At 55.4% G+C, this 27,154-nt stretch overlaps 1 protein-coding gene across 1 annotated transcript; it reads left to right on the top strand.

Annotated features, from left to right (window-relative positions):
- The first annotated feature begins 273 nt into the window (after positions 1 to 273).
- On the top strand, positions 274 to 25,433 carry HIC2 (HIC ZBTB transcriptional repressor 2). Its single transcript, XM_063088193.1, has 3 exons — positions 274 to 335; positions 21,107 to 21,204; positions 23,442 to 25,433. Exons 2-3 carry the CDS (start codon positions 21,179 to 21,181, stop codon positions 25,270 to 25,272), a joined length of 1,857 nt encoding a protein of 618 aa, XP_062944263.1. The 5' UTR covers positions 274 to 335; positions 21,107 to 21,178; the 3' UTR covers positions 25,273 to 25,433.
- Positions 25,434 to 27,154: the final 1,721 nt, after the last annotated feature.

Here is a 27,154-nt window from a genome sequence, read left to right as displayed (position 1 = left end):
CAGCCCAGCCCAGCTTTCGGGCCGCTTGCCGGCCCGCCCCTCGGGGCCCGCCCCCGGGCGACCACGCCTCTCACCGCCCCTGGCCACGCCCCGCCGCTCGCCCATTCAGATGTGGGTCAGGGGTGAGCGGGCGGCGCCGACGTCACTAGCTTCCAAGATGGCGCCGGGCGGGCGGCTGTGAGAGGCGCTCGGTGCGCGCTGGGCGGGGAGCCGAGCCGGGCCGGCGGCGGGCGGACGGGGCGGGCGCGGGCGGCGCGGGTCGTGCGCCGAGGACGAGGAATCGCAGGCAGGGCCGGCCGGCCGGCGGGCGGAGCGCCGCCGCCGACGCACATGAGGTGAGGGGCAGCCGAGGGTGGTGGGGGGCGCAGGCGGGGGCAGCGGGCCGGGCGCGCCCCCGGACGGAGGGGCGTGGACACGCGCGCGCCCGGTCGACGTGGGGCTGCGCTCGTGGGAGGGCGCGCGCGCGACCGTTGGGCTTAGGCGGGGGCACACGTGAGACCCCCGGCCGGCCTGGGCTTTGTGGCCCGGGTACCCGGCGGGGTGCGGGCTGTGGGGGACCGCGGGCACAAAGCTCCCAGGGCCGCGACAGGCCTGGGGCGCGGGTCTGCGGAGTGGGGGTCGGTGGGCGAGCGGCCGCAGGCTCTTTGTGCCTTTTCATTAGCAATCTAATCCGAACAGCGTCGGGCGAGGTGCGCTGCCTGACAGGCGGGCGGGCTCCCATTATGCAAACGGGCCTGTACCCGCGGCCGCCCCTCGCTGGAAGACTTTGCGAATTCTAGACCTGCGGCCCTGCACCGTCTGCGGTCCCCTTCCGTTACCCCATCCCGTATGACGACCGGTTGGAGCAAGGGCAGGGCCTAGCCTGGAGGGTCCGCTCCCAGAGGGCCAGGCCCTGCGGCTGGTGGGCTCGCTGCCCTGCCCCCAGACTTCTCCCGTAGGCAGCAGCTTGGCAGGAAGAGAGATGGGCTTGGGGGAGGGGGTTGGCTGGCTGAGGGAGGGGGCTGAGGGGCCCCAGCTTGTCACTCTGTTTATCTTCCAAGATGGTTCATATTCACACAGGCCTGTGGCGGGGGGTGGTGGTGGGGGGTATGCCTCTCCCTGGGGGGCAGTGACTTACGGACAGGAGGGAATGAGACCAGATAATGCTCCCAGCGGCCCCACCCGGAGCAGCTTGGGACTGCCTGGGGAAGGGAGCCCAATGCTGATCCGGATGGGCTGGACCGGTATTGAAGTTATTTACCCATGTCTTTTCCTACTCCTTCTACCTTCAGTGTCTTTTCTAATATGAGTTGCCAAGCACATCTGGAAAGCTGAGTTCCCGGCCCCCCCAACCCCCAACAGCAGGAGGAGTATAACCCAGGGAGGCCACCCCTCTGACATATGTGTTGGGGGGGGAGGGGCAGAGCCTTGCCCATAGGAATCCTGTGGCGGTGGATTGTTGACTGATGTGGGGATTGCTGTGCCTCTTGGGCTGGGGGGAGGGGGAGAGCTGGGCAGGTAGTGGTGGGGCCTGTAGAGCTTCTAGGCTGAACTTGGGGCTGTCCTCCAGGGACCCTGGATGGAGGAATGGAGCTGGGTCACCCAAATCCAAGACCCTTCTGGATCTAGCATTTATTTCTTCCTGGCTTTGCTTCTCTTCCTTTCCCATCTGCTAGTGTCTGGACTCCCTGGGCCTTCAAGCAGACATTTTCAGGAGCACAGGCCATGTGGCCAGTCTGTAGCCCTGGCTCAAGGAGGGAGTGTATGCTCAGTGGAGCAGGGTTGTTGGAGTGGTTTGAAAAAAAGCAGATGGGCCGGCCTCAGGCCGGCCTCTAGAGACAAAGCTGTGTGGTGAGATTGCTGGTTTAGCAGGCTCTTAACACCAAAGTGGGGAGGAGGCTGATATTTGGGGGCTTAACTGAGTCCTTTGGCCCAGAGTTGTTCCAAGGAGTAGGTTGCCCTGCCTGCAGGTGAACCCTTGGTCATCTACAGTTGAGTTTATTGTGAAAATCTCCAGGTCCCACAGGGCAGGCAAGAAACGTGGAAGCCTGGAAGGAGGCCCCCCACCTGCCTACTTGCCCGTGGGCTCAGAGCTCCCAGGTTGGTCGGTTTTCCTTTGGCTTCTGGCTCCTGCAGACCAGATTTGGGGTGTTGCAGAGTGCTTGTTGCCCAGCTTCTCTGGCTGTTTGACTCCAGTGCTGGTGTGTGCCCAGAGTTTCTCCCTGCAGTGTTTTTCTGCCAGTTGTTGGGACTTGCAGATTAGTCACTGAGCTTTTACGAGCGATTCCTGAAAAGAAGAATTCTCCCTCTGGTTGCTGGCTCTGAGTACAGGAAGAAGCAGCCTGAGGGAGCCAGGCCTTTAATTAAAACAAAACTGAAATGATTGCTGCAATTGCTGGAAGGAGAAGAGGAGGCGCAGGTGGGGCAGAGGCCATGCATCCTCTTCTGTGTGGTACCTGCTATGGGGACAGGTAGGCACGATACCATCCTTGCTTCCTTGTCTTGGCCAGCAGCCCAGCCTTCTCCACAAGCTGCAGTCCTGGATTAATCCTCACGTAGTGTTTTCTTTCCATAGATCAGATTTCTCATTTTGTTAATAAGCACAGTCTCCGATCCACTACAAGTCAGCTGTTGTGGACACGGAGCAACAGGGTTTTGCATTATTGAGCTGATGGGCCTGCTGCCTTCCTAGTCCTTATTGTCTGCCAGGGTCAGACCTGGGGGTGGAGGGGGAAAGCGGGTAGTGCCTTTTAATCAGCAGCTAGCCCCTGGAGAAGGGCTGGCTGGGAAGTTCTGGAGAATCGGAGTGAGGGAGCAATAAAGTTCAGTTGACCCAGGGGACTTGTGGCTCTGCCCTCTTTGCTTGGCTTGTTGGCCTGGAGCAGTCAGCCCCACCCCATACCTTGTCTTGCCCACTGGGGCTGAGGGCCACCGCCCCCAGGAACTGGTCACTAGGAGGGTTGAGGCTCTTCATTCTGGGCTGCTCCAGCCAGCCTGGGGGAGGTAGCTTTCACCATCTGGAAGAACGAACAAATCAGGTTCCTCCCCTCCAGGCTCTTTAGAGCCTGGCTGAGGAGGGACCCCCGCTGTAGGGCAGTGAGAGGGGAGCTGCAGTTGGTCATGAAGTGTGGAGTGTGACACTGGCTCTGCCTTGTACTTTCAGTGTGACCTTGGACAGTGACTGACTCTGTGCCTTAGTGTCCCCGTTTCTAAAATGGGAACAGACCTTAAGTTTACTTTCATGTATCGCTGTCCTCCAGAGCTCAGCCTGGGCAAGACAGACAGGCAAACAAATGATTGTAAGATGGGGTGATAAGGGCTGGCACTTTGATAAGTGGAGCACAGAGGGCGCAGCAGTGGTGTGGGAGACGTGGTGGGAGGGGCTGGCCCTGGGCTGGAGGAGAGAACTGGATGCCATGCTGATCTGGGGCTGGCCTGTAGGTGAGGCGTTTTAACCAGGAAGGGACTGCTCTGGTTTTAGAAAGGAGGTGGCTGGGGAGATGGTCAGGTCAGGAGAGCAGCAAGAACATTTGTGGTGTCGCAGATGCTGTGTGATGAGAAGCCAGCCCCAGAGCACCCACTGCCTGCCAGGCACATGTGAGGCTCTTTTTCAAGCTTTTTATTCATTTAGCAACATTTTTGGAGCACAAATTTAGTGCTTGGCCCCTGTGGCTAAACTAAATCATGCTGGCCTCTGCCCTCTGGCGTTCACAGACTTGCCAACCCCTGGTTGGCCTTTGAGGCAGGCAGGGTTATAGAGGTACTTGTGGGTTTTCCCAGAATCCTTCTAGTTCAGCACACAGCATAGTCTACTTTTACAGGCGAGTAAACGGAACTCTATTTGGTGGTTAAATAACTTGCCGGGGCTGGAGGGTAAATGCCTTTGACTCTAGAGCCTGTGAGGGCCCGTATGGAGTGGTGTGTGGAGAGATTTGGGGTTCCACCAGGAGGGGTTGGGGCAGAGTCCTCATTCCCAAGATAAGTCTTGGCTCTGGGTTAGGGGCTTCCAAACAAGCCCATCCAGTTTGACTCTGCCTGGCACCGCCAGGGTTTGCTTCCTGCTGGGAGTGGCCTTGCCCTAAGGGTTAGGGACCTGGGTTGGGGGAGGGCTCTGAGGAGGAGCTGGGCCCCCAGGGACTGCAGGCTTGCCTTGAGCCCAGTGTTAGCCAGGAGTGGCAAAGCAAGAAAAGCGGGTGGGGGCGGAGGTTGTGTGTGGGCCCCCTGTGAGCTTGATAAGGAAGGGAAAGCAGGAGCTAGTTCCAGGCCCTGCCACAGTCCAGGAGGGAAGGGCCAGGACTGCCTGGGAGGGGCATGGCTATATTGAGTGGGAAGAGAGACCCAAAGAAACTGCCTGGGATGCTGGGGCATGGGGAGCCCCTCCTGAATGTTCAATTTCCATGTTTTTTATGGTAATGTTAGTGGGTAGGATGGGAGTGTGGCCTCGAGATTAGAACAGGAGGACTTGCAGGTCAGCCAGCTGCCTCTAGGCCAAAGAGCCTTGTTGCCTCTTGTGAGATGGGTAGCACATGCTAGGCACTTGTTTCCCATTTGAGGTTGATCCATTTTTGAGCACACATGGTGTGTGGGTGAGGAGGGAGAGTGTGGGGTATGGAAAGGCAGATGGCCCAGCCTCCTGAGGCTGTCCCACTAGGGCACCCCATCCATCCCATAGGAATTCCCAGGGTGACTAAGGAAAGGGCTTGGCCATGGTGCTTCCGGGTGGGAGCTGGGCTGTTATGGAGGATGGAAGGGTTGTTGGTTGTGGCATGGGCGTGGCTGCTGTGCAGACTTGTCCCATGCGGTTCTGGGCTGCTCCCGTGGCCTCGGGCTTCATTCTGGCAGCACCTGTGGGTGGGTGGGAACTCTCTGGCAAGTGTGGGGCGGGGCTGCTTCTATTACTTCACTGGGGTCTGAGCCCTGTTGCCTCTTTTCATCCGCCTGGTTGCAGGCCCTTTAAGGGGGAGGACCTGCCCCGTGGCCTTTGCAGCTCCCTCACCCCAGCTGCCTTGGAAGATGGTAAGCCCTTGGTGAGTTCTTGTTCATAAGGGAAATGAGGAAGAGACCTTGGTGGCCTGTCCTTGTGTGGACACAGTGGGGCTTTTCTGGGTGATGAGCACAGGCCATGCATTCGTTCACCCGGTTCGTGCTGCCTGGAAGAAGCCTTACCTGCTGGTGCCTGGTTATCACTTTGGGCTGTACATCAGGGTCACTTGGGAGCCCAGCCCGTCCCTGGAGTGGGCCCAGGCACCTGCGTTTCCTAAAGCTTTTGAAGTGAATCTGGTGTGCAGCTCTAGCAGGTGATCCATCTTTGTTGCTAATAGAATCAAGTGAGTGTGGAGGCAGGTAGGCCAGCACTGTTACTTGGGGTGGTCACGAGCTGCTTTACTCTGAGGGCCCAGTGGGATCAGCATTTTCCAAACAAATGAATGGACAGGTTGGGCTGATTGTTAGTAAATAGGGTGTCAGAGGAGCACTAGGTACACGGGAAGCAGGGGAAGGAACCTGGCCTGTGTGCACTGAGGGGCATCTCCTAGGAGGTCCTCTGGAGAGCTACCTGCTGCCCTTAGCTGGGATTCCCTTTCCTGCTGGCCCTGTAGTCTGGGCCTCCAGAGTCTGTCTGGCCTGGTTTCTTGGCTGCATTCTTGAGCTCCCATTGGCCTCTGTGTAGCCTGGCAGGGCCTGACATAGTGATGTTTGGGTTTCTGTGGCTCCCTGACAAACCCACTGTGGTTGCAGCTGAGGTGTGACTGGACAGCTGGGGGCCCGTGGGATAGCTGCCTCTTTTTCTCTTTGACCTCAACATCTCTGGGAGAGAAGAGATCGGTCCCTGAGGTAGGTTATCTGGGCAAGGTGTGTGAGGCCACTAATAGGGGGCAGAGGAGGAAGAAAGGGAGGGGTACTGTGAAGGGGCAGGGCAGGCAGAACTTCAGGAAAGGCTGGCTCAACTTGGCCCCCTTTGCTGAGACAGAACAATGGGCTGTACTGGGGTTTAGTTTGTATTTGTGGGAGACAGGACATGACAGCTGCTGCCCGTGAGGGACAGCTTACCATGTGAGGGGACTGGTAAGGCCCTTGGGTGTGGTGTGGTCCTGGTCCGTGTCCTAGGTAGGAAGTCCTGTCATCTAGAAATGGGAGAGCAGCTGGACGGGGGCAGTGGAGGAGATGGGACAGGGGCTGAGGTGGAAGGGGTGGTGTGGGCACACAGGCAGGGTGGCCCTCCTCTCAGATCCTTTTTGGCTGTGCACATCTTGGTAGATGGGCACAGGGGTCCTGTCCTGGGAACGAGTGGTCTTGGGGTGGATTCCTGCTTCAGCTCTTTTGCCTTCATCCCAGGCCTCCTCAGGACCTCATGGGCCTTCCCTTTTGTGGAAGGTGGCTGGGCTGATGTTTTCTGTCGGGCAGGTGCTGTGGGAACTTTGCTTGAAAACTGGGAGGAGGATGTTTCCCGAAGAGTTGCTGACAGGATCCAGGAAGGTAGTGGTGGAAGAGGGGCGGCACTCACTTTGGACTCTTACCCCATGCTCAGCCTGTGGTAGGCATTTTATACCTGAATTTGTTCCTCAGAACATACCTTTGTGGTCAATCATTTTATCAGTCCCCACTGTACAAGTGGCCCAGAGAAGCTAAGTCATTAGTCTAGAGTCACACAGCTAGAAAGTGGGTAGAAGAGTGAGACATGGAAGGCTTGAACATGCTTGTGAGAGCTCCTTACTCCAAACAGTGCTTGGGCCAGAGTACAGCAGAAGTTTTCATTTTGAGTGGGGTGGTGGATGGCTGCCCTGGACAAAGCCAGGCAGTGCAGTTCTTGGAGCTGGAGGATGGTCCCTTGCAGGTCCCCCCACTCCCCCATGGACCAGGAGGCAGAGAAGATCTTCTGGGCCATCCTTATTCTTCCAGTCCCAGCTACTTCCCTTCTGGCATGTTGGAATCTTCTCCCCCCTGGAAACTTGAGCCTTTGCTGAACACCTTGAGGAGAGGCATGTGGGAGGTGGTCTTAGTGGACCAGGGAATTCAGAGCTGAGTGCCTTTCCTTCTCTAGGTGTGCTTTCAGTGTGGGCAGGTGAGAGAGGTGCTCAGGCACTGCTTGTGGCGGTGTGGGATGCAGGAGGGGTGGCCTCTCTTGGTAGATGGGCCCTGGGGGTGCAGACCATCCTGGCAAGGAGGGAGAGGGACCTAGCTACAGCCTTTTGAGGTGCCACGAGGTGGTCAGGCACTGGGTTTGGGGTCGTTTTTGGTGAAGCTGAGCTCCAGAAGACCAGGTGTGAGCCTGGCGCAACCCCTTGCAGGCTGAGGGGAGAGGATTGTTTCCAAAGTCCCACATTCCATGCATGTGTTGACACTGATAAGGTCAGCAGGGCTAGCTTAGCAGCTTTGGGCAGGAGGGACTTTGACTTCATGCCCCCAGCAGGCAGCATGCACATCCTGCTTCCTGCTAGCGCCCCTCCCCCTCTGACCACCTCTGCCTCCAGGTGCACATGGCCTAGACTGGGTCCCACAGCCTGCACAGGCAGGGCAGCTCTGAGTTAGCAGGCCACCGGAGGGCCATTAATAGTTTCTGCTGGCCCTGCCTCTTAGATAATTTGTGAATGCCATTTCAAATGGCACTGCCTTTTATCTGTTTGAAATTTGTTACTCTGAGGTTTGGCAGAAGGCCCCTTGCCCAGGATTTTGGTGTTTGGTGAACAACTGTGGTTTCCTTGAAAGAGGACTCCGGTGTCAAGCCTGTTCCCTCCACGGCCAGTTCTTATCCTCTCTGGGCCTCCTTTTTCTTGCCTGTAAAATAGGTTGTTAGAAATATTTGAGACGGGGCCAGCCCGTGGCTCACTTGGGAGAGTGTGGTGCTGATAACACCAAGGCCAAGGGTTCGGATCCCTATATATGGATGGCCGGTCAGCTCACTTGGGAGAGTGTGGTGCTGACAACACCAACTCAAGGTTAAGATCTCCTTACTGGTCATCTTTTAGAAAAAAAAAAAAAAAAGAAATATTTGAGACGGTGCATTTGAGCTGTTCTAAAAGAGGTGTTTGTAGACCCTCACGGGTCCCCAAGACCCAGTGTTGACATTGACACTTGCACCAGTGGTGGGTGGTATAGCCCATGTCCACCCTGCCCCTGAGTGGTGTTCTCACCATCAACTGGAGCTCGGGGCCGAGACTGCCAGTCTTACACATGCCTGGGGAGGCAGTACAGGTGACTTGAGTATTAGGTCTTAGACTCCTTAATGCATGTCTTTTTGGTATTCTGTGCGATGAAACGGGAAGGACATAGGAGGCTCTTCTGCCTTTCACACTGCCAGTGTGTTCAAGGAGAAGCACTTCATGAAACGGGAAGGACATAGGAGGCTCTTCTGCCTTTCACACTGCCAGTGTGTTCAAGGAGAAGCACTTCATGATTGCTTAAGCAAGAAGCTGAGCTAGTTGCTTTTTCTCATGGAACATTATTTTTACCTGAAAGAATGACTGACAGCCAAACATGTGCTTATTCAGACTTGAAGAATTTGTGAGACATTTTGTAAAAAAGGAACAAAATGAGCCTGCTCCTTTAAGGAAAACCGACTGTTTGTTGCCAATGATAAATTTGAGTTTTCAAGGGAAAATTAGTATTTTGGAAAACTTGTGTCCATCACTGTGAGCCTGGCAGTTTCCTAGCACTTGGACATCTCAGAGAAGATTAGTAGTGGTATTAACTCATGGGATTATACAGTGAAATATCAATGAGAAATAGCGACAATTATCTGAAAAGGTTATTAAAATAGTCCTTTCTTCTTTCTGTATAAGACCAGATTTCTTTATAGACTTCAATCAAAACCACATATTCTAACAGACTGAATGCAGAAGCAGATATGAGAACCCAGCTACTTCTATTAAACTAGACATTAAAGAGATTTACAAAAATGTAAAACAATGTCATCCTTACTAAGTTTTCTTTTAGAATAGTGTTCCCCCTGCCCGTAAAAATGTTTATGATTATATGAAACAGATTCATTATTGAGGTTTTTTTGGGGGAGGGGGTGGGCTGGTCTGGGCATCCGAACCCTTGACCTTGGTGTTATACCACCATGCTCTAACCAAATGAGCTAACCAGCCAGCCCTATGATCGAGATTCTAAATCAACTAAATATTTTTTTAAATTATCAGTTTTTTTTAATATGGTAGCTAGAACAATGACATATAATACACAATAACACAAAATACAGAAACAGAAGCCATATAAGCAAAAGGTCTTTGGGAGTCTGAACCTCTAACTTCGGTGTTGTCAATACCAAGCTCTAACCAAATGAGCTAACTTTTAAGAATGTAAGCAACACAGCTTTGGAGTGGAGATGAGGGAAGGCGCTGGGCATTCCCCTCTTCACTTTACCGTCTTATCTTTCACGGATTATTTCATCCCCTCTACTCAGCATTGGCTCTTCCTGACTGGCATTTGCTCACCTTACAAACACTTATGAGGACCTGCTGCATGCCCAGTGCTGTGGCTGGCTGGGACACAGGATCTCTAATTTTGGGTGCTAGTCGGTGAGGGTGGGCAGGAGGGGAGGTGTTGTAGACTAGCAGCTCACCCGCTAGTGCTGACACTGGTTGAGAAGAGGGGGAGAAAAGCAGGACCATTTTCTTTCTTTTTTTTTTTTTTTTAAAAGATGACCGGTAAGGGGATCTTAACCCTTGACTTGGTGTTGTCAGCACCACGCTCAGCCAGTGAGCTAACCGGCCATCCGTATATGGGATCCGAACCTGGGGCCTTGGTGTTATCAGCACCGCACTCTCCCGAGTGAGCCACGGGCCGGCCCAGGACCATTTTCATAGAGGAAGGGACCAGCTGGGAACGGCCCTCAGCAGAGAGCGCAGTCTGCTGTGACTGGAAGGGGCCAGTGGGCTTGGTGTCCCCTCTCAGAAGGGCTCTGCATTCCAGGCCTGAGCATGGGCTTTTTATCCCAGGCATCTGGAATCCATTGAAATCTTTAAGCAGGGGATTGGCTTGATGAGATGGGTGTTGAGGACTCAAAATCAGAAGGGGCAGAGACTGGGCAAGGGCTTGGCTGAAGGGGCTGCAGAGGGGAATTGTGTTCTAGACTTTGTTATTTTCACTTGGAGTGGCTCTAACTCTGCCCTTCTTCCCCCTCTAGTCCTTGGGAGGGTTCCTAGGATTACTCCTGGGCAACTCCTGTTGGGTTAGGCATACCTGCTCCAGGGTGGCTTCTGTTGCTTTGTATTTATTGGGACAGGGTGATATTTTCTGGGTTATTCTCTGTGGGATCAACCCTCATTCGTGAATTGTTGACGTAGTTGACAAACTGTGTGGCCCTGCTGCATTTTCCAGGGCTCTGTGGATCAGGTGACCTCTCACGTGGTGTGAGGGAGGTGCTCAGTGTGTGTCTCTCTGCTTTAGCCTCTTGGCTCCTCCCTGGATCAGGAAGGTCTCATGACCCTCTCCCCCTTTGTTTTGGGACTTGTGCACAGAGCAAGCTCAGCTTCCTTAGTAGACTTTGAGATTGACCTCTGAGAAGTTATTTACAAGGTATTAACCACAGGGTGTAAATTACATGGATACACAGAAGTACACACATCTTAAAGAATATGGGGATAAATAGTGGAAAACCCACTGCTACATTAATAAGTGGAACACCTTTGCTCCCCCATGGCCATGTAAGAAACAGCCTCCTCTAGCCCCATAAATGCTCATATGTGCTTCTCCCTGAATCTTCCCCACCTCCCTCAAGCAGTCACCACTTTTCTGAATTGTGGGTTGACTATTTCCTAGTTATTCTTTGTCAGTTTCTCACATTTGTCTGGATCCTTAAACAGCGAGCAGCTTGTTTTGGCCGGGTTTGCTGTTTGCGTACATGGAGCCGGGTGCTATGCACTCTTTTGAGACAACGCAGTGTGTGTAGCTGCAGTTCCTGCATTCCTGTCCCCCACTCCAGGTGTTCCAAGGTGGCGCTGTTCCACACATCATCACCTGTCTTACCGACAGTGAACATTTGAATGGTTTTTTTTTTTTTTTTTTTAAAAGATGACCGGTAAGGGGATCTTAACCCTTGACTTGGTGTTGTCAGCACCACACTCAGCCAGTGAGCGAACCAGCCATCCGTATATGGGATCCGAACCCGGGGCCTTGGTGTTATCAGCACCGCACTCTCCCGAGTGAGCCACGGGCTGGCCTGGATGGTTTTTGTTTTTGCTGTCTCCTAAGTAGCCCACTTTTCACCCCTGAGATTTGTTTCTCCAGGCAGAGAAGTGTTTATTTTGATTTCTCTTTAAACCCAGGTCCTTGTTGCCAAACGATCCCTTAGCACCACTGAGACTCAATTTTAAAAATACAGTGAAGATCCCTGTACCGACCAGCTGCCAAAAAAATAAAAGTACAGTGAAACTTTATGCACACTTCCCCCCGCAAATCTGAGCATATCCCTCTGGTTGTTTCTGAGCTCTTGGCTGCTCCTCTGTTAGATCGTTTCAAGTTAGCTGCTGGACAGGTAAGACCTTTTCTCTGTAAAGTGCCACATCTGGAGGCTTTTCAGGCACAGGGCCATAGGTTGTAATATTTTCCATAGTAGTTCCCTACTTTTATCCCTAAAAATCACTTTTTAAAACTCCATCGAGGGCCAGCCCGTGGCTCATTTGGGAGAGTTTGGTGCTGATAACACCAAGGCCACGGGTTCGGATCCCCATATACGGATGGCCGGTTGGCTCACTTGGGAGAGCGTGGCGCTGACAACACCAAGTCAAGGGTTAAGATCCCCTTACCGGTCATCTTTAAAAAAAACAAAACAACAACAACAAAAAGCTACAGCGGATGCCCCAATGTGTCTCTAATTTGTTTTCTTTGTTTCTTGTTTTGTTTTGTTTTCCTATTTGGAGTAAAATAACCTGATACTTGAACTTTGGCTCTAGCTACTGAGCCATTTGTTTGAGGCCCTGGAGATTTGGGGGGTTGATTACATACACAGGAGCAAGTGGGTTTTCTTCTCCTGCTGGCCTCTAATCCCTGAGAGCTTCATCCATTTTCTTCTTGGCTTCCTTCCTTTGATATTCCCAGCTGGCTGCCACTGGGACCTGCTTGAGGCCCTTGCTGGGAGCTCTTTGGTGTCCTGTTTGAACCTCCCCACCCTGCTCCAAATTTCCTGTTCTCTCCTGGTCTTGCCTTTCAGGATTTGAAGAACCTCAGCTCTCTTCTTTGGAAGTGTCAGATCTTAGGATGATTAAGAAAAACATTATCAGATTGTTTTTATCTTTAGATAGCAGATATGAATCTGCCCCTAATAAGAGATTTTTTTTTTTTTGTCTTTTTTGTGACTGGCACTCAGCCAGTGAGTGAGTGCACTGGCCATTCCTATATAGGATCCGAACCCGCGGCGGGAGTGTTGCCACGCTCCCAGCGCCGCACTCTCCTGAGTGCGCCACGGGCTCGGCCCCTAATAAGAGATTTTAAAGTAGTCTCGGTTTCCTGTGGGTTCCTGCCTGGTCTGTGTGAGTTCCCTCTTTCCGGATGGGCACTCCATCCTGAACTCTGCCACTTTGCCAGCTGTCCTGCCAATATTCTGCTTCCTATGTTGTAATTGTTATTATTAGTTGGGGGTTCAGGGGATATTACTGCCAGGACTGAGTCTATTTGCCAATCAGAACTGAGTCTGATCTCTGCTTCCCATCCTGAAGATTTCTTTGCACTATATCAAATAGAAGTATATCCTATGTAAGAAGTGTGTGTAGCTGTAAGAATTTGTCACAGTGAACATGCTTGTGTAACCAGTGTCCAGAACAAGATTCACAACCCTGGAAGCCCCTTGTGTGTCCCTTTAGTCATTCTCAAACCCCAGCCCCTCAGCACCATGTATTAGTGCCGCCTGCTTTTGAATTTATGTAAATAAGACCATCCTCCATAGTCTCTTTGGTTCAGGCTTCTTTGCTTGACAATACGTTTGAGAGATTCATCTGTGTTGCGTGTAAGTCAAACCGTATAATTTTCAACAAGTCAACTTTTTTTGACCTTTAAAAGTCGAATTCATATGGTTCATCCTACACATTCCATCCTGCTCACTGCCGGGTTGTAGTTCCTTATACCTTCAGCTGTCTCTTCTGTCAGTGGGCACAGGAGTTGTTTCTGGTGTTGAGCTCCAGTGAGCAGGGCTGCCGTGAGCATGTCTGCCTGTGTTTTAGTGAACATACGTATAAATTCCTGGTGGTGTATACCCTGGAGTGAGTTTTCAGGGCCACCGCTTAAGAATATACCATCTGAGGTTTCTCTAAAATGCATTAGACTTCCAGTTGCCCTGCAGCCTGGCCAACATTTGGTCTCACCTGTCTTTTTCCTGATTGGTTTTTGAAGTTCTTTTTCTTTCAGGAACAAAATAGCCCCTTTCTCTTTCGTCCCTGGGAAATGTTCTTTTAGTCTTTGTTCGACTAATATCCTGTCATTACTGTCTGGCATTGAATTTTGGTGTTTTTGTTTTCAATGATTCCCCTTCAGAATGCTGTCTTGGTCTTGTCCCCACCAGGGGGTCAGGCTGTGTGGTGGGGCAGGGCAGCAGCAGTTCCTTAACGTCGGCTTGCTTGTTACCTTTCACCAGCGTAGGACAGCAGTGTGGTGAAGGGTTGTCAGCCGCCCTCTCTTGGGAAGAACTCCTCTACTTTGAGAGGTGATTATTCCTGCTTTTCGGTCATTGAAATGTTTTCTTTTATGAAGTATTGATGGAAGATGATGGGATTCTTATTTTGTTCATAATTCTTTGAGTCCTTACTTGGCATAAGAAATTGTTAGCAACCAGGGTTGGTTTTGAAATTGTGAAGTTGGAGAATCCCTCTCCCAGATCCCGAGCCCTGGGCTGGGCAGCTGCAGTTCTCGTGACTCAGCTGTGACATGCACCTCCCTTTAGGGCTCAGTTATCTCGTTTGAAGGGTGTCCTGAGGCGGGTGAGATGATCATGATAGCCCCTTCCAGCTGGGTGGCCCAGGCTTCCTGGTGCCTTTTTAGCTGCTGTGTGTGGAATTTCCGCCTGTTTTCTACTGCACCGTTGCTGCCTGTACTTCCTACCTTCCTTGCAGAGCCCAGTTCTCTGCCTGCCCCCCACACCTGCTTCTCTGGATAGGGTTCCTCGTCCATGACCCCACTCTCCTGTGACCACCAACCTGGCTCCAACGTGCCTGTGGTATGAGGCCCGTCTCACATTCCAGGTCCACAATTTATATTCACCACCCACTGGGCTTGTTTACTTGGGAAGTGTGTCTTCCTTTTTGGGACTTTCTCCTTCCAACTTCATGCCCATCAATTGAGCGTTTACTACTTGCAGGGCATTAGGCTTACCAGGCAGTGGAAAACTTACCAGGGGTACTTTAGAAAGTTAGTGGAAAAATAGAATTGAGAGATAATACAAAATTTTCCATGAACTTTTTGAAGTCTGTGTGTATAATTTGAATGAATGTGCATTTGAGTCCCCCAGGGCTAAAATGCAGGCTCTGGTCTTTAGGTCTGGGGTGGGGTCTGAGCATCTGCATTTCCAGATTCTGGTGAAATTTCTGCTTGTCCATGGGCCATGCCTGACAGCATAAAGAGCAGAGAATGGGGCTGGAGAGTACTGTAGGAGCCAGCACACTGGATGTGAGTGGCTGCTAACTCCTCACTCTGTCCTTCCCTAGTAGGGGTGGCGAGCTCCCCCTGCTCTGCTGTCCTGTCAGCCTCTCATGGGCTACTGCTATTGCTGCCAGTGAGGCTTTTACCCACAGCTCAGGCCCCTTCTCGGGGGCAGGGTGGTGTGGGAGCAGAGTCTGGAAGTGAGCGTAGTTTTCGTAATGATCATCCCAATCTTGAAGTGTTATTTCACTTCTTTTAGCGGTGCCCATCTGCTCCTCCCCAACAGCATTCACAGCCTCAGCCCGCCTCAGAATTCTGGGGCCCTTTGGGTGCTAGGACCAGCAGGGGAAATCCAGCTGCAGGTCCCCAAGATCATTCTGACCTCACTCCTCACTGGCTTTCCAGCCAGGAGTGATGGGAGGAGGGGACAAGACTGTGCCTTCTGGGGAAGCAAGGTGTGGGGGCTGTGGGACCTGATGTAGCGCCTCCTGCTTAGACTCCTCTCGCAGCAGCCCTTTCTAGCTTTTTCCTTGTGGTGGTGTGTTACCCAAGAGCTTCCTCACCTCTCAGAAGGGAGCGGCACATACAGGCAGTGGTCGGGGTACCAGGAAGGCCTTGGCCAGCCATTGGTCTTCAATAGGTCCTGCGGGCATTTCAGGCCAGGCTTACAGAAGTCATCAGGGGCTGGGGTGGAGGCCAGCCCTGGGTCCCCATCACCACAGCACCAAAGTGCTGAGTGGAACCTGAGTGTTTATTTCATAGAAGCCACATCAGAAGGCGGGCCAGGCTCCTGGCATTCGTGGAGCCTGTTGCTTTCCAGGAGGACGGTCTGGGAGAAGAGCCAGGAGCTGCTGGCCGGCAGCCATGTCTGGGCTGGATTACATGTCTGGGCTTCCAGAGCAGTGAGCCCCACCCATCACCAGCCCATGGCTAGTGGGACAAGGCAGAAGGTCACAGAGGACAGGGGTGTTCCCAGAGGAGCAGCAGGCACAGCTGTGGCACCCAAAGCATGACATGGTTCCCACCCTGTCACTTTTGGTGGAGGAGGTGGACAGACCATACACCCTCACACTGAAGTCGGGAGAATGCAGCCCAGGTAGGCCTTGGTAGGCCCTGCTGTACACAGGCAGGTGGTGCAGTCCGAGGCCTCCCTCCCGGCCCTCTTCCTGGCATGCCACCCCTGAGCTGCTTGGTAGTCAGGGGCCGTCAGTGAGTGGCATCCCTGGCCCTGCCTGGGCGTGGACTAGGAAAGTCTGACCACAGCTCTGGGGTCAGCTTTGGGTCTTTGCTCTGCTACCTGCTTGCTCTTGTGACCTTGGGCAAGTTGCTTAACCCCCAAGAACTTTTGTATTCTTATCAGAAACTGGAGGTGGAGTTAATGTCTCTTTGAAGGGCTGGTGGGAGGATTCAGTGAGACCAGACCTGTTCAGTCTTCCCCACAAGTGGACCGCCATCTCGCAAGGGGCTGTGGTGGAGGGCAGGGTACAGCTTTGGCCCTGTTGAAATGGGGTGGGCAAGGCTTTGTGGTAGAGGACTCCAGGCCATGAAGACAGGATGGACAGAGTCTTGGGCTTGTGGCTGCTTGTGGCTGCCTGGGGCTGGGTGGTGGGTCTGGGGGCTGGGCCTTAGGGCTCTTCTGGATCCTGGGCTGCTTCCTGCCCAGCTGCTTTGTACCTTCCAGGCAGTCTTTCCCTTAGCTGGGGGAGAGGCTTCGAGGCAGAGGCAGTGCTCCCACAGGGCCACCCTTGCAGCCCCACCTGTCTGTTTCACACCTGGAGGTGACCATAATGGGGACCTCAAACTCAGGTTTGGGGGCAGCAGTAACATGTCTGGGGCCCTCTCCGACACTGTTCACACATGCTTAAACCTCTGGTGTGGAAGCTGCCTGGTGGCTGTGCCCTGCCCATCTCTTCTCCTCTGCCTGGCATGGCTTGTTCCTCCCATCTGGCAATGGCAGGCAACATGATACAGTAGGCAGTTTACCCAATCTCATCTCAGTGCCAGCTGGAGGGTCCCCATGTCACTCTGTATCTTTTGGCTAGGCACTTCCTGGCCAGGAGGTGGTTAAGGTGAAAAGAGCTGTCTCCTGTTTGGCACCGTGAGGTGGGCTGGGCAGGAGCTTTTCCTCAGACCCCCAGCATAGCTCCAGGTCTTCCATAGGAAGCCCCTGTTTGGGGAAGTGAGGGATGGCCACCAGGGAGGGAGGCAGGATGAGGATTCCCAGGAGGGCTGGGTGAGGAGGCTTGCCCAGGGAGGGTCCCCTTCCCTGGACTTCACTTTCTCTCTAGACCTCTGTCCTGGCTGGGTGTAACTACACCCTGAGTTTGGCCCACACCTGCAGGCCTGGAGGTGGGTGTGGGGTGTGCTCCTGTCTCCCAAAGGCAGGGCTGTCAGCCTGGTCTCCAGAGGGAACCACGGGGAGGCCCAATAACCGGAGTGGTTCTGAGTGCCCAGCCTGCCAAAGCTCTGTGCAGGGCGGGTGTCCAGGCTGAGTTGGTCCAGTGCCTGTCTGGGTGGGGGGGTGGAGTTCTTGGCTTTCTGCCTAAGCAAGGATCATTTTCATCTTAAAACCTCCTCTCACAGCCTTTGAGAGATGCTGGGCCAAAGCAAGCTCTCCTGCTCCTTGTGGGGTGCTAGGAAGAGAGGCTTCAAAGTGTACTGATCTATCTTCTCCATGAGCCCCCGAGGCTGTGACAAAGGACTTGACACTGAGGCAGGTGGGGCCTTGCCTTGCATGGGATCGTGGGCTAGTGGGTTCCTTGATGGGGTGCTGCTCCAAGGGTCAAGAGGCAGCGAGGTGGGTGCAGGAAGCCATAGGACCTACCCTCTGCCATCCTCATTGGCCATTTGGCTGGTATGTGTTGGGGCAGGGGTGGGTGCACAGGGTAGGGCATCTGAAGGGTGTCCTTAGCCTAGGGCTTTGACTGCCCTCTGGAGACACACCAACGGTCATCCAGCCAGGGAGAAGCCAGGAGAGGCAGGGACCTGCTTCCTCTGTGGCTGCTCTGACCTCAGGAGCTGCTTCCCGTGTGCCCTCAGGCACAGTGCCAGTTGGGAAATTGAGGCCGAACTGGCACCCCTGGGTGGGCTGGAAACCAGCAACAGGAGAGGGTGCCCATGCTCACTCTGTAGACACACTGTTGGCCTCAGGTCTTCCTACCTCGTGGGGAGGTGAGAGGTAGGGGTGGGTGGTGGGGTAAAGGCTCAGCCAAACTGTACTGTGTAAAGACGAGAGGGGCTCTGCCTCCTTACATGGGGAGCCATAGAGCACATGGCTTCTGGGTGGCCCTGGGGGTCAAATAACGCAGGCATGGCAAGGGCAGGTGTGGCCAGGCTTATAGCGGTGCCCAATAAATGTTGGCTGGTGGTGTTTCCAGGAGGGCGGGGAGGCATGTGCTGAGTTTCTCAGAGGGGAGTGTCTGGTGAAAGACTGGAGGTTAATTGGCTTGTTTCATTCAAGGTGGAATGTGCGTACAAAGAAGTGCCTTGATCTTCAGTGCAGCCCTTAATGAGCTTTGACCAGTGTGTCCACCTTAACCCAGACTCCCAGCAAGATAGAGAGCTGCCCTCATCCTAGAAAGTTCCTCATGCCCTGTCTGAGATAGTCCTCACCTTGCCCATCACCTCTGATTTGGTTTCTACCCTGCGTTAGTTTTGCCTGTTCTAGCACTTGATGTAAATGGAGTCGAGCAGCCTGTTGTGCAAGGCTTCCTCCTCTCAGTGCCATGGCTGTGAAATTCATCCATGAGTTTGCATCAGTTCTGCCCAATTTTTTTTTTTTTTTTTTAAGGATTTTAAAAGTAATACCTACTTAATTTAAAATGATGAGTATTACAGAAATGAATGAAGACTCTCTATAGTTTTCCTATAATCCCATCCCCCAGAGACAGCCTCATTTTAGCAGGTGGATGTGCCTGCCCCCAAGGTATTTCTTTCCATAGGATGGAATAGTGGGTGGGCCTTCAAAGTGGCTGAGGTACCATTAGTTGAGGGAGGATAAGGAACCCCCCTCATCTCCCTGGCTCAGTTCTACAGACTTGGCAGAGGGGGCAAATGCTACCAGTGGCTTGAAAGTCTGGGCTGTCTCAGTGCTGTTCTAGTCTCTCTGGGCCCTGGTGTACCCTCAGTATGGGTAATATGCCTCTGGCTTTTTTGTGGCAGGGAGCAGAAGGGGAAGGAAAGGGGCAGATGAGTGGTGACCATTCCATAAAGAGTCATGGATCTGATGTCTAATGGAGGGCCTGGGAAGGTAACCCAGAGTGTTTTTTTTTTTTTTTTCCACTGTATTTTCTGTGCTTACAAGAGAGAGACCTGGCCTCTCCTCAGTGGCTGGAGTTGAGGGGTCCTACCCAGGGAGGCAGTTTCTGTGCCACCCCTTCCTGTCCCTTCTCTGGGTCCCCCGAAGGTTCTGTCCCTCAGGGGAGTTGCACTAGAGAGTGGAGAGACAGCCCTGGGAGGGGTCAGGTCACAGCCTTAGAGGAATACCCAGCTGGCCCTCACAGCCCAGGCCTGCTGTGCCAGTGCCCCAGATCCTGGGCACCCTGGGAACTAGCATTCTGGGCAGGCCACACCAGGTGTGTTGTCCTTGGGACTGATTGGCACACTGCCTGGGCCTGCGTCCAGGTGCTGCTGGGTGCCAGGCGGCGTCCTCATCATAGCCTTGGCCTCTCTAGAGTAGGTGCTTGCTGCTCCTGCGCCCAGTGGTGAGAGGGTAGGGCAGAGATCTCTGGGTGTTTTCATTTGGGCTTGAAAGAGAGCAATGCTTCATAGGAGTCCTGCAGCAGGGTAGCGTGTGGCCCCCTCTCATGGGGTGAGGATGCAAAGTTGCTTGCCGACATAGTGGCAGCCCAGTCTAGATGTGGATGGCAGGCAGGGTGCCATTGTGCTTGCTGTGAACTCTGAGCAGCAGCTCTGCCCCTGTATTCTACCTCCAGTGACATCTGACCAGCCTAGGTTTCCACACACCCCCCCCTCCCTAGATGTGAGGCCTTGATCTGTCACTTGGCCTAGCCTGGACTGGTGAAAGGCCAAGCCATGGGCACCCACGGAGGGCCTTCCCATCCCTACAGTGCTCAGGTGCCCCAAGCCCTGTTCTGCCACCCACTTCCTTCACAGTGCCCAGCAGCTGGCCTGGCCTCTGACAGGGCAGGTAATCCCTAGTTAGTTGTAGGTTCTGGCTGGCACTGTGCCTAGGCGGGGCTCTGATTGACCTGAGGTCCTGAGAGGAGCTGGGTGAGGAGCAGATGGCTTGGCTCAGGGCTGCATAGTGGGCATCTGGTGGCTCAGATGTGTGCCATGACTTCCTGTCCAGTCTTCCAGGCTGCCCTCACCAGTGTTTCGGTGGTTTCTGCTTCCCCTTCCCAAGGCCAGGCTTGGTTCTGTCCTGTTGATGGAGTTGTCTTTGGCCTCAGCCTGGCTTGAGCCCTCTTGGGTGAGGGGCCCAGCCCTATTGAGCTGGTTCTGCTGCCCTCTGGGCCTTTGGTGGGATCCTGGGCCCCTCCCCCGATGCCCCCTTTGAGAGGGGAGCTGCACTAGAGACTAGAGAGACAGCTGGCAGGCTGAAGCCAGGCCTCCCAGTCCTGGGCCTGCACCCCGGGTCTGGTCACATTCCTGAGGGACCTGCTGAGCATCCCTGGCCCTGGGAATGGGGTGGGGGAAGGGGAGACAGGGATGGGCTCCAGGCTGCTGCACGTCCCCTCCCCCACCCATGGCTCTATTCCAGGGGAGCCCAGGCTGGCCTGTGTGGGGTGCAAGGACCCAGAACCTCAGGATCCCCCTCCTACAAGACCCAAAGCTCTTGGGGGAGAAGGAGCCCACCCTCAGCTGGAGGCAACTGCCTATGGCTTTGGCGGGCTGGTATTGAAAGGCCAAGCCTGCTGCTGTCGTGAGCCCTTAGGCAGTGAAACCTCTGGAGGGGGGAGGCCATGTGGTCATGCGGGGCTGGGCAGGAGGGGCCTGGGCCCTCTGGGCAGGGAGGGAGCGAGAGCAGATCAAGAAGAGAAGGAGGCAGGAGGAGCCAGAAGCGGTTGAGACTGGTTCTCATAAATAGCCCTTGCACAAGTGGCTCCAATTTTGACCTTTTGTTATGTAAATATGGCCAGCCTGGGAAGGGCCTTGCCCAGGCCTCCTGCCACCATGGCTGGCCAGGGATTGTGTGCCTGCCACCAGCACCCCGCAACCCCCCCTCCCCCCACCACCCCTAGTTGGCCCCTGGGGTATCCCGCGCGCGCGTTTGTGTGGGGTATCGCGCGTTTGTGTGGGGTATCGTGTGTGTGTGTGGGGGGGGGGGGGTATCGTGTGTGTGTGCGCGCGCGTGCGTGTGTTGCCCACAGAGCTCCCCAGATCTGCTCCCAGGTCTCACTGGGGCACTGCAGCCCCTATCTCCTGATGGACTGCCCCTGGGTATCCCAGCCAGCCAGACCCCCCCACCCCCAGACATTTCAGAGAGTGAGGTCTCCAGGCTCCTCTCCTTCATTGAGGGCTCCAGGCTCCTCTCCTTCATTTTCCCTCCCTTCCTAGCTGATGCCTGTCTGGGTGACCTTGTCTGTCTTATCCTCCCCAGGTGACCAGGCATTGATGCACCCCCGGGAAGTCTGCACACTCAAGGAGGCCACCCCTGCTGGCTGCTGCTCACATGGTTTCTGGGCCCCTGGCACTCCGGTACGAGGGGGAGGCGTGGCGGGGGGGGACGTCTCTCTGCTCCTTCTCCCCAGAGCTTTCTGGGCAGCTCAAACAGCCCCGCAGCTCTCTGCCTCACTCTGGTCCTGGCCTCCAGTCCTGTGTGCACGCAGCTCTGGGCGGTATGGAAGGAGCCCAGGGCCAGGCTGGCACCCTTGCAAGGCTTGGGGCACCAGGTGTTCTTGGTGCTGGCAGAGCTGGCACTGGCATTTCCCTGGGACCAGGTGTCTGAGGCCCAGTGTGGAAGCCATGCCTTGGGCTCTTTGTCCCTGCCTTGCTGGTGGGGGAGGCATGGAGTGGAGGAGGATTGGTTCCCTAAATCTTCGACCTCTGAGTACCCTGCCAAGCTACTTCAGCTGTGCTGGCTGAGCTTCTGCCTCCTGCTGTTAAGCTCCAGAATGCCAGCTTTGGGGCGCTTGTAATTGTTAGGCTTTCCCTCTGTCTTTGCAAACAAGGGCAGATGTCAGGCTGGGAAGAGTCTTTGTGTCATGGGAAGGGAGAGCAGGGTGGACGTTACGTCTTCCAGGGCTCTGCTCCAGTGGGAAGCAGGACTGGGTGCTTTGGGAAGGCCAGGAGATCCTGGGGGCTGGCAAGGCTCAGAGCAGGTCAGCTCCTTATGGAGATTGGACCCTGAATTGCATGGCACGGGGCTGCCTGTGGGAGGGCACACATTCCTCGAGTGACTGGAGAGGGCTGGGAGCCACTGCCTTGCATGTAGGGCCCTGCTGCTCAGTTGCCAGGAGTCATGAGTCAGTGCAGAGAGTTTCTGACTCCACCTGGCCTCCTCCCCTAAGGAACCCTGCAGGGGCTGGGTGCAGGTGGACACCTGGGCACCAGCATGCCCTCCCCAGCCCTGCACCTGCGCCCTTCTCTGATGAGCTGTTCTCTGAGGCTCTGGCAGGCGTGAGAGGATGGAGCTGGGGATGCTGCTCCCCTCAATTGGGGGTTGGGGTTGGGGCTGAGGATGGCTTTGAGCATCATCCTGGGCACCACTGGCCCCAGTCCCTGCCTGTTCCCTTGGAGGGGCATTTCCCTCCTCCCCTGGGTTGTTCTGGGGCCTACTGGGTACTCCTCTGCCCTGCCCTTGCTCTCCCCAGAGGGGGGTGCCCTGGTCCTTGGCAGAGAGGACTGGTCAGTGAGGGTGGGTAGCACCCCACTCTCAGAGCCCCATGCGCACTGCTGCACCAGTGGGCTCGCACGGTTCCTATGGAGACCAGGGGCACCTGTGTGTTTATTACTTAAAAACCTCAATTAGTGTCTGTGCCAGCCTGTCTGGCAGAGGCCAGCTGGCTGCCTTCCCTAGGCTCAGACTGTGGCTGCCCTTCCTAGAAAGGATGCAGGGCCCAGGTGGTGCCAGGGACTCAGCCAGGTTACCTTTCCCGCTCGGCACCTCTAGGCCAAGGCTGGGAAGTGCTTGTGGGGTGGGGGTGGGCATTGGTGAGGAACGGTGGCCATGGGAGTGGTTAGGCAGTGGTCAGGCTGCAGGGGCTAGGAGGTTGCAATGTGATTTTTTGGCAAATTTTAAAGCTTGGGCAGCCTCTAAGGCTGTTTGAGAGGCAGCAGTGGAGAGTAGAGGTTGTGCACTGGAGGCCAGTGGATATATTTGCTTTGACCCACACAGTATCTTAAAAAAAGAACCTTCCTTTAGTATTGGTAGATTACACATGAAAATCTGGATTTCTAGCTTATCTTGAAAGCTGGGAAGATCAGGTCCATGGATCTGTCTGCTTAGGTGGGAATCGTCGGCTCACCTGGGGGGGCTCCCAATTCCGCAGACAGCCTCTGGTTCCCACATGTCATAGCCACATGCTGGTCATGTTGGGGTCCCCTGCTGGTTCCTATTGGCATGTGATTAACTTCCTTTATTGTAGAGATAGCCTGGGCTGTGAAGCCAAATTTCAATCCCTATTTTTCTACTTGGCACCTTCACCACCATCAGCATCTTATTTTCTTATTGGTGTGAGTGGAATGGGGGCCTCTGTCCCTTCTCAGACAGCTTGAGTCCTCAGTAAGGTGATGCGTGTACAGCATCTGCACGTGGTGGATAGTGTGAGTTCCCTCCCTGTACACTGTGCGTGAGGGGGCGGGGCCATGGCCAGTGACAGCTGCCAGGACAGTACAGTGGCTCCTCCAAGTGCCACCTCGAGCTCCACCCTGCCCCGAGGCTCTGGTACCAGTTTCTCAGCCAGCCAATGGTGTGTGCCTGTTCTTGCCCACAGGTGGTGTGCGTGGGCAGGGCGAGGGGACATGGGGCCCGACATGGAGCTGCCCAGCCACTCGAAGCAGCTCCTGCTGCAGCTGAACCAGCAGAGGACCAAGGGCTTCCTGTGTGATGTCATTATCATGGTGGAGAACTCAATCTTTCGGGCCCACAAGAATGTCCTGGCTGCCAGCAGCATCTACTTCAAATCCCTGGTCCTGCATGACAACCTCATCAACCTGGACACAGATATGGTTAGCTCCACGGTGTTCCAGCAGATCCTGGACTTCATCTACACAGGCAAGCTGCTGCCCAGCGACCAGCCGACCGAGCCCAACTTTAGCACCCTCCTCACTGCCGCCAGCTACCTCCAGCTGCCCGAGTTGGCAGCCCTCTGTCGCCGCAAACTCAAGCGAGCCGGCAAGTCCTTTGGCTCTGGACGGGTGGGGGCCGCTGGCATGGGGCGGCCTCCCCGCAGCCAGCGGCTGTCCTCGGCTTCTGTCATCCAGGCTCGGTATCCGGGGCTTGCAGATGGGCGCAAGGGGGCCCATACCTCTCAGGAGCATCCCCAGGCCAAAGGCTCAGATGACGAGCTCTTCCTGGGTGGCTCCACCCAGGAGAGCACGCATGGCCTGGGCCGGGCTCTCTGCCCAGCCAGCGGGGAGGCGGGCCTGGGTGGCTGTAGCAGCAGCACCAATGGGAGCAGTGGGGGCTGCGAGCAGGAACTGGGCCTGGACCTATCCAAGAAGAGCCCCCCTGTGCCCCCTGCAACCCCCGGCCCTCACCTCACCCCTGACGACCCGGCCCAGCTGAGCGATAGTCAGCACGACTCACCCCCCTCGGCCTCTGTCCCTCCTGTTACCAACAGTGCCTCTTACGCCGAGCCAGGGGGCACCCCCGATGAGCCCATGGATCTGGAGGGGGCCGAGGACAACCACCTGAGTCTGTTGGAGGGGCCTGGTGGGCAGCCTCGGAAGAGCCTCCGGCACTCAGCCCGCAAAAAGGAGTGGAGCAAGAAAGAGCCCGTGGCTAGCTCCCCCTTTGAGCGGAGAGAAGCAGGGCCCAAGGGCCCCTGCCCTGGGGAAGAGGGTGAGGTGCTTGGGGACAGAGTTCCCAATGGCATCCTGGCCAGTGGCGTTGGCGTGAGTGGCCCCAGTGGGCCCTATGGGGAGCCCCCATACCCCTGCAAAGAGGAGGAGGAGAACGGCAAGGACGGCAGCGAAGACAGCGCGCAGAGTGGGAGTGAGGGGGGCAGCGGCCACGCTGGCGCCCACTACATGTACCGGCAGGAGGGCTATGAGACAGTGCCCTACGGCGACAACCTGTACGTGTGTATCCCCTGCGCCAAGGGCTTCCCCAGCTCCGAGCAGCTCAACGCCCACGTGGAGACGCACACGGAGGAGGAGCTGTTCATCAAGGAGGAAGGGGCCTACGAGACCGGCAGCGGGGGCGCCGAGGAGGAGGCTGAGGACCTGTCCGCGCCCAGCACTGCCTACGCGGCTGAGCCCCGACCCTTCAAGTGCTCGGTCTGTGAGAAGACCTACAAGGACCCAGCCACCCTGCGGCAGCATGAGAAGACGCACTGGCTGACGCGGCCCTTCCCATGCAACATCTGCGGCAAGATGTTCACGCAGCGTGGCACCATGACACGCCACATGCGGAGCCACCTGGGCCTGAAGCCCTTTGCCTGTGACGAGTGTGGCATGCGCTTCACCCGCCAGTACCGCCTCACCGAGCACATGCGCGTGCACTCGGGTGAGAAGCCCTATGAGTGCCAGCTCTGCGGGGGCAAGTTCACCCAGCAGCGCAACCTCATCAGCCACCTGCGCATGCACACCTCCCCCTCCTAGAAGCCAAAGACCCGGGGCACCCTCTGCAGACTCGCCTCTCGGGAACCCAGCAAAGGAGAAGCAAGAAAGGAGATGCAAGGAGGTGCAGCGGGAGGGCCGGGACCCCTGAGGTCCAGTGGGGGGCTCCTGATGGCCCTTCTGGCTCAGCCTCCCCACCCCCAGAGCTTTAATGGACAGTCTGTATCAAGGGAAGCCGAGAGGAGGGAAGCCAGCCCTGCTTGCATGTTGCTGGTGTCCAGTCTACCTCCTGATCCCACCCAGGCCTCTGGCTCCCCATGAGGGGAGGCACGGGGCCTGTGGGGGGGGGGTCACGTGGGTCTCACTGGGACCTAGTCCTTTTCCCACAGGCTGGGTTGGAGAAGGGGGAGTGAGGGGGCCACTCTGTGCCGGTGAGGGGCAGGGCTGCCTGCAGCCGGGGGTGTATCGAGCAGGCCCCCACCCTGGCAGGGGTGTGTCTGTGTGTGTGCTCGTGTGCTTGTGTCTGTGTGCAGGTGCGTGTGACCCTGGCTCTATGGGAAGCAGGTGCTCGGGGGGATAGGTCCTTCCCTCCTTGAGCCAGGGCAGCACTGCTCATTGGCACTGGGACAGTCAGGGTGAGCCCCCGCCTACCTCTCTACAACTAAAGAGCCCTCTGGGCCTGTGTTGCTGTTATTTCTACTGATCTGTTCCTTTTTTTCCTTTTCTAATTTTGTTTTTTGAACCAAAACAAACAGTAGTTTATTTTCTTCCTGGCCCCTCTGGGGCTGAGCCTGGGTCTGCAGACTGAATGTAACAGGGGCACCACCCCTCCCTCTCATGCCCCCAGTTCTGGCGCTGTGGGAGTATCGTGATCCCATCTCTCCAGGCCCAGAAGCCCTTCTTGCGCAAAGGCTTCCCTGGTCCCCGAGCCCTGCCTCGGCTGCCTCAGGAGAGAGAGTGCTTTTCCTATAGTTTTCAAGGAATATTCTTTGTTTAGAGGTACTTGTTTTTTATTAAGAGAAAAACCAGTGTAACGTTTATGTGACTGTTTGAACTGGAAGGTCTGGGGTTCTGGGGGGTGGGGGGAGGCTGGACCTGATGCCAGGCCGTCGGTACTCATTTTTCATTGTGTGTGTGTGTACGTGTGTGTGCGTGCTGTGTGTGTGGACAGATGTTTCACGTTCCTTCCTTCCTCACTGAACAAGGTGGAGAGACTTCTGACCTTTTGCTACCTCTTGAATTTGTGACAACAGTATGTTGGTGACTGGCAGTTGAGGCTGCGACACTTTTGTTTTCCCCCTGTGGGGCCAGGTGCCAGGCACCTGAGCACTCTGCAGCTCCTGCCATGCCCAGGATGAGGTGGAAGTGAGCCCCCCCCATCCTGCCCCCGGGGCCCCTGCCTGAAAGAGCGTTAGCTTGGGAGAGCAGCAGCCCAGCCTGGCCATGGGTGGTGTGGGGAGGGGCTGACCAAAGTGCTGGGTACCCTCTGGGGGATGGAGGTTGGCACCTCTCTGAGCAGTCTTGGCCCCCAGCCACTCTCGTGGAGGCCAGCCACCACTGATGGGCTTAGCCCTATTGGGTCCCACCCCCCACCCCTCACCTTGGGCTTTCTTAGCCAGCCTCAGACAACTCCATGGGTCCGGGCTGGGCTCACAAGGCCAGACCAAGGTCGCCCTGCTTGGGCCCACTGTCCTCGACTAATTGGAGCTGCAGGGCTAGGCTAGCAGGCTTTATCTTCTTCATTTTGCTTCATGCTTTTATTTCTTTGTGTTTTTCTTTCTATTTTAAGTTCAGACCAAAAAATTCCGGAGTCATCCCCTACGCTTACCCCTCCAGACACCCTCCAGCTGAAAACAGAGTCTAAGTTCAGGGACCCGAGTGGTGAACGGCGTGTTTTGGGAGTGAGGGAGCTTGGGCCACATGA

This window comes from Cynocephalus volans, chromosome 2, assembly GCF_027409185.1.
Source record: "Cynocephalus volans isolate mCynVol1 chromosome 2, mCynVol1.pri, whole genome shotgun sequence".
Classification (NCBI taxonomy): Eukaryota; Metazoa; Chordata; class Mammalia; order Dermoptera; family Cynocephalidae; genus Cynocephalus; species Cynocephalus volans.
Note: the sequence above shows the minus strand (reverse complement) of the source record. Positions and strands in the feature narration are given on the sequence as shown.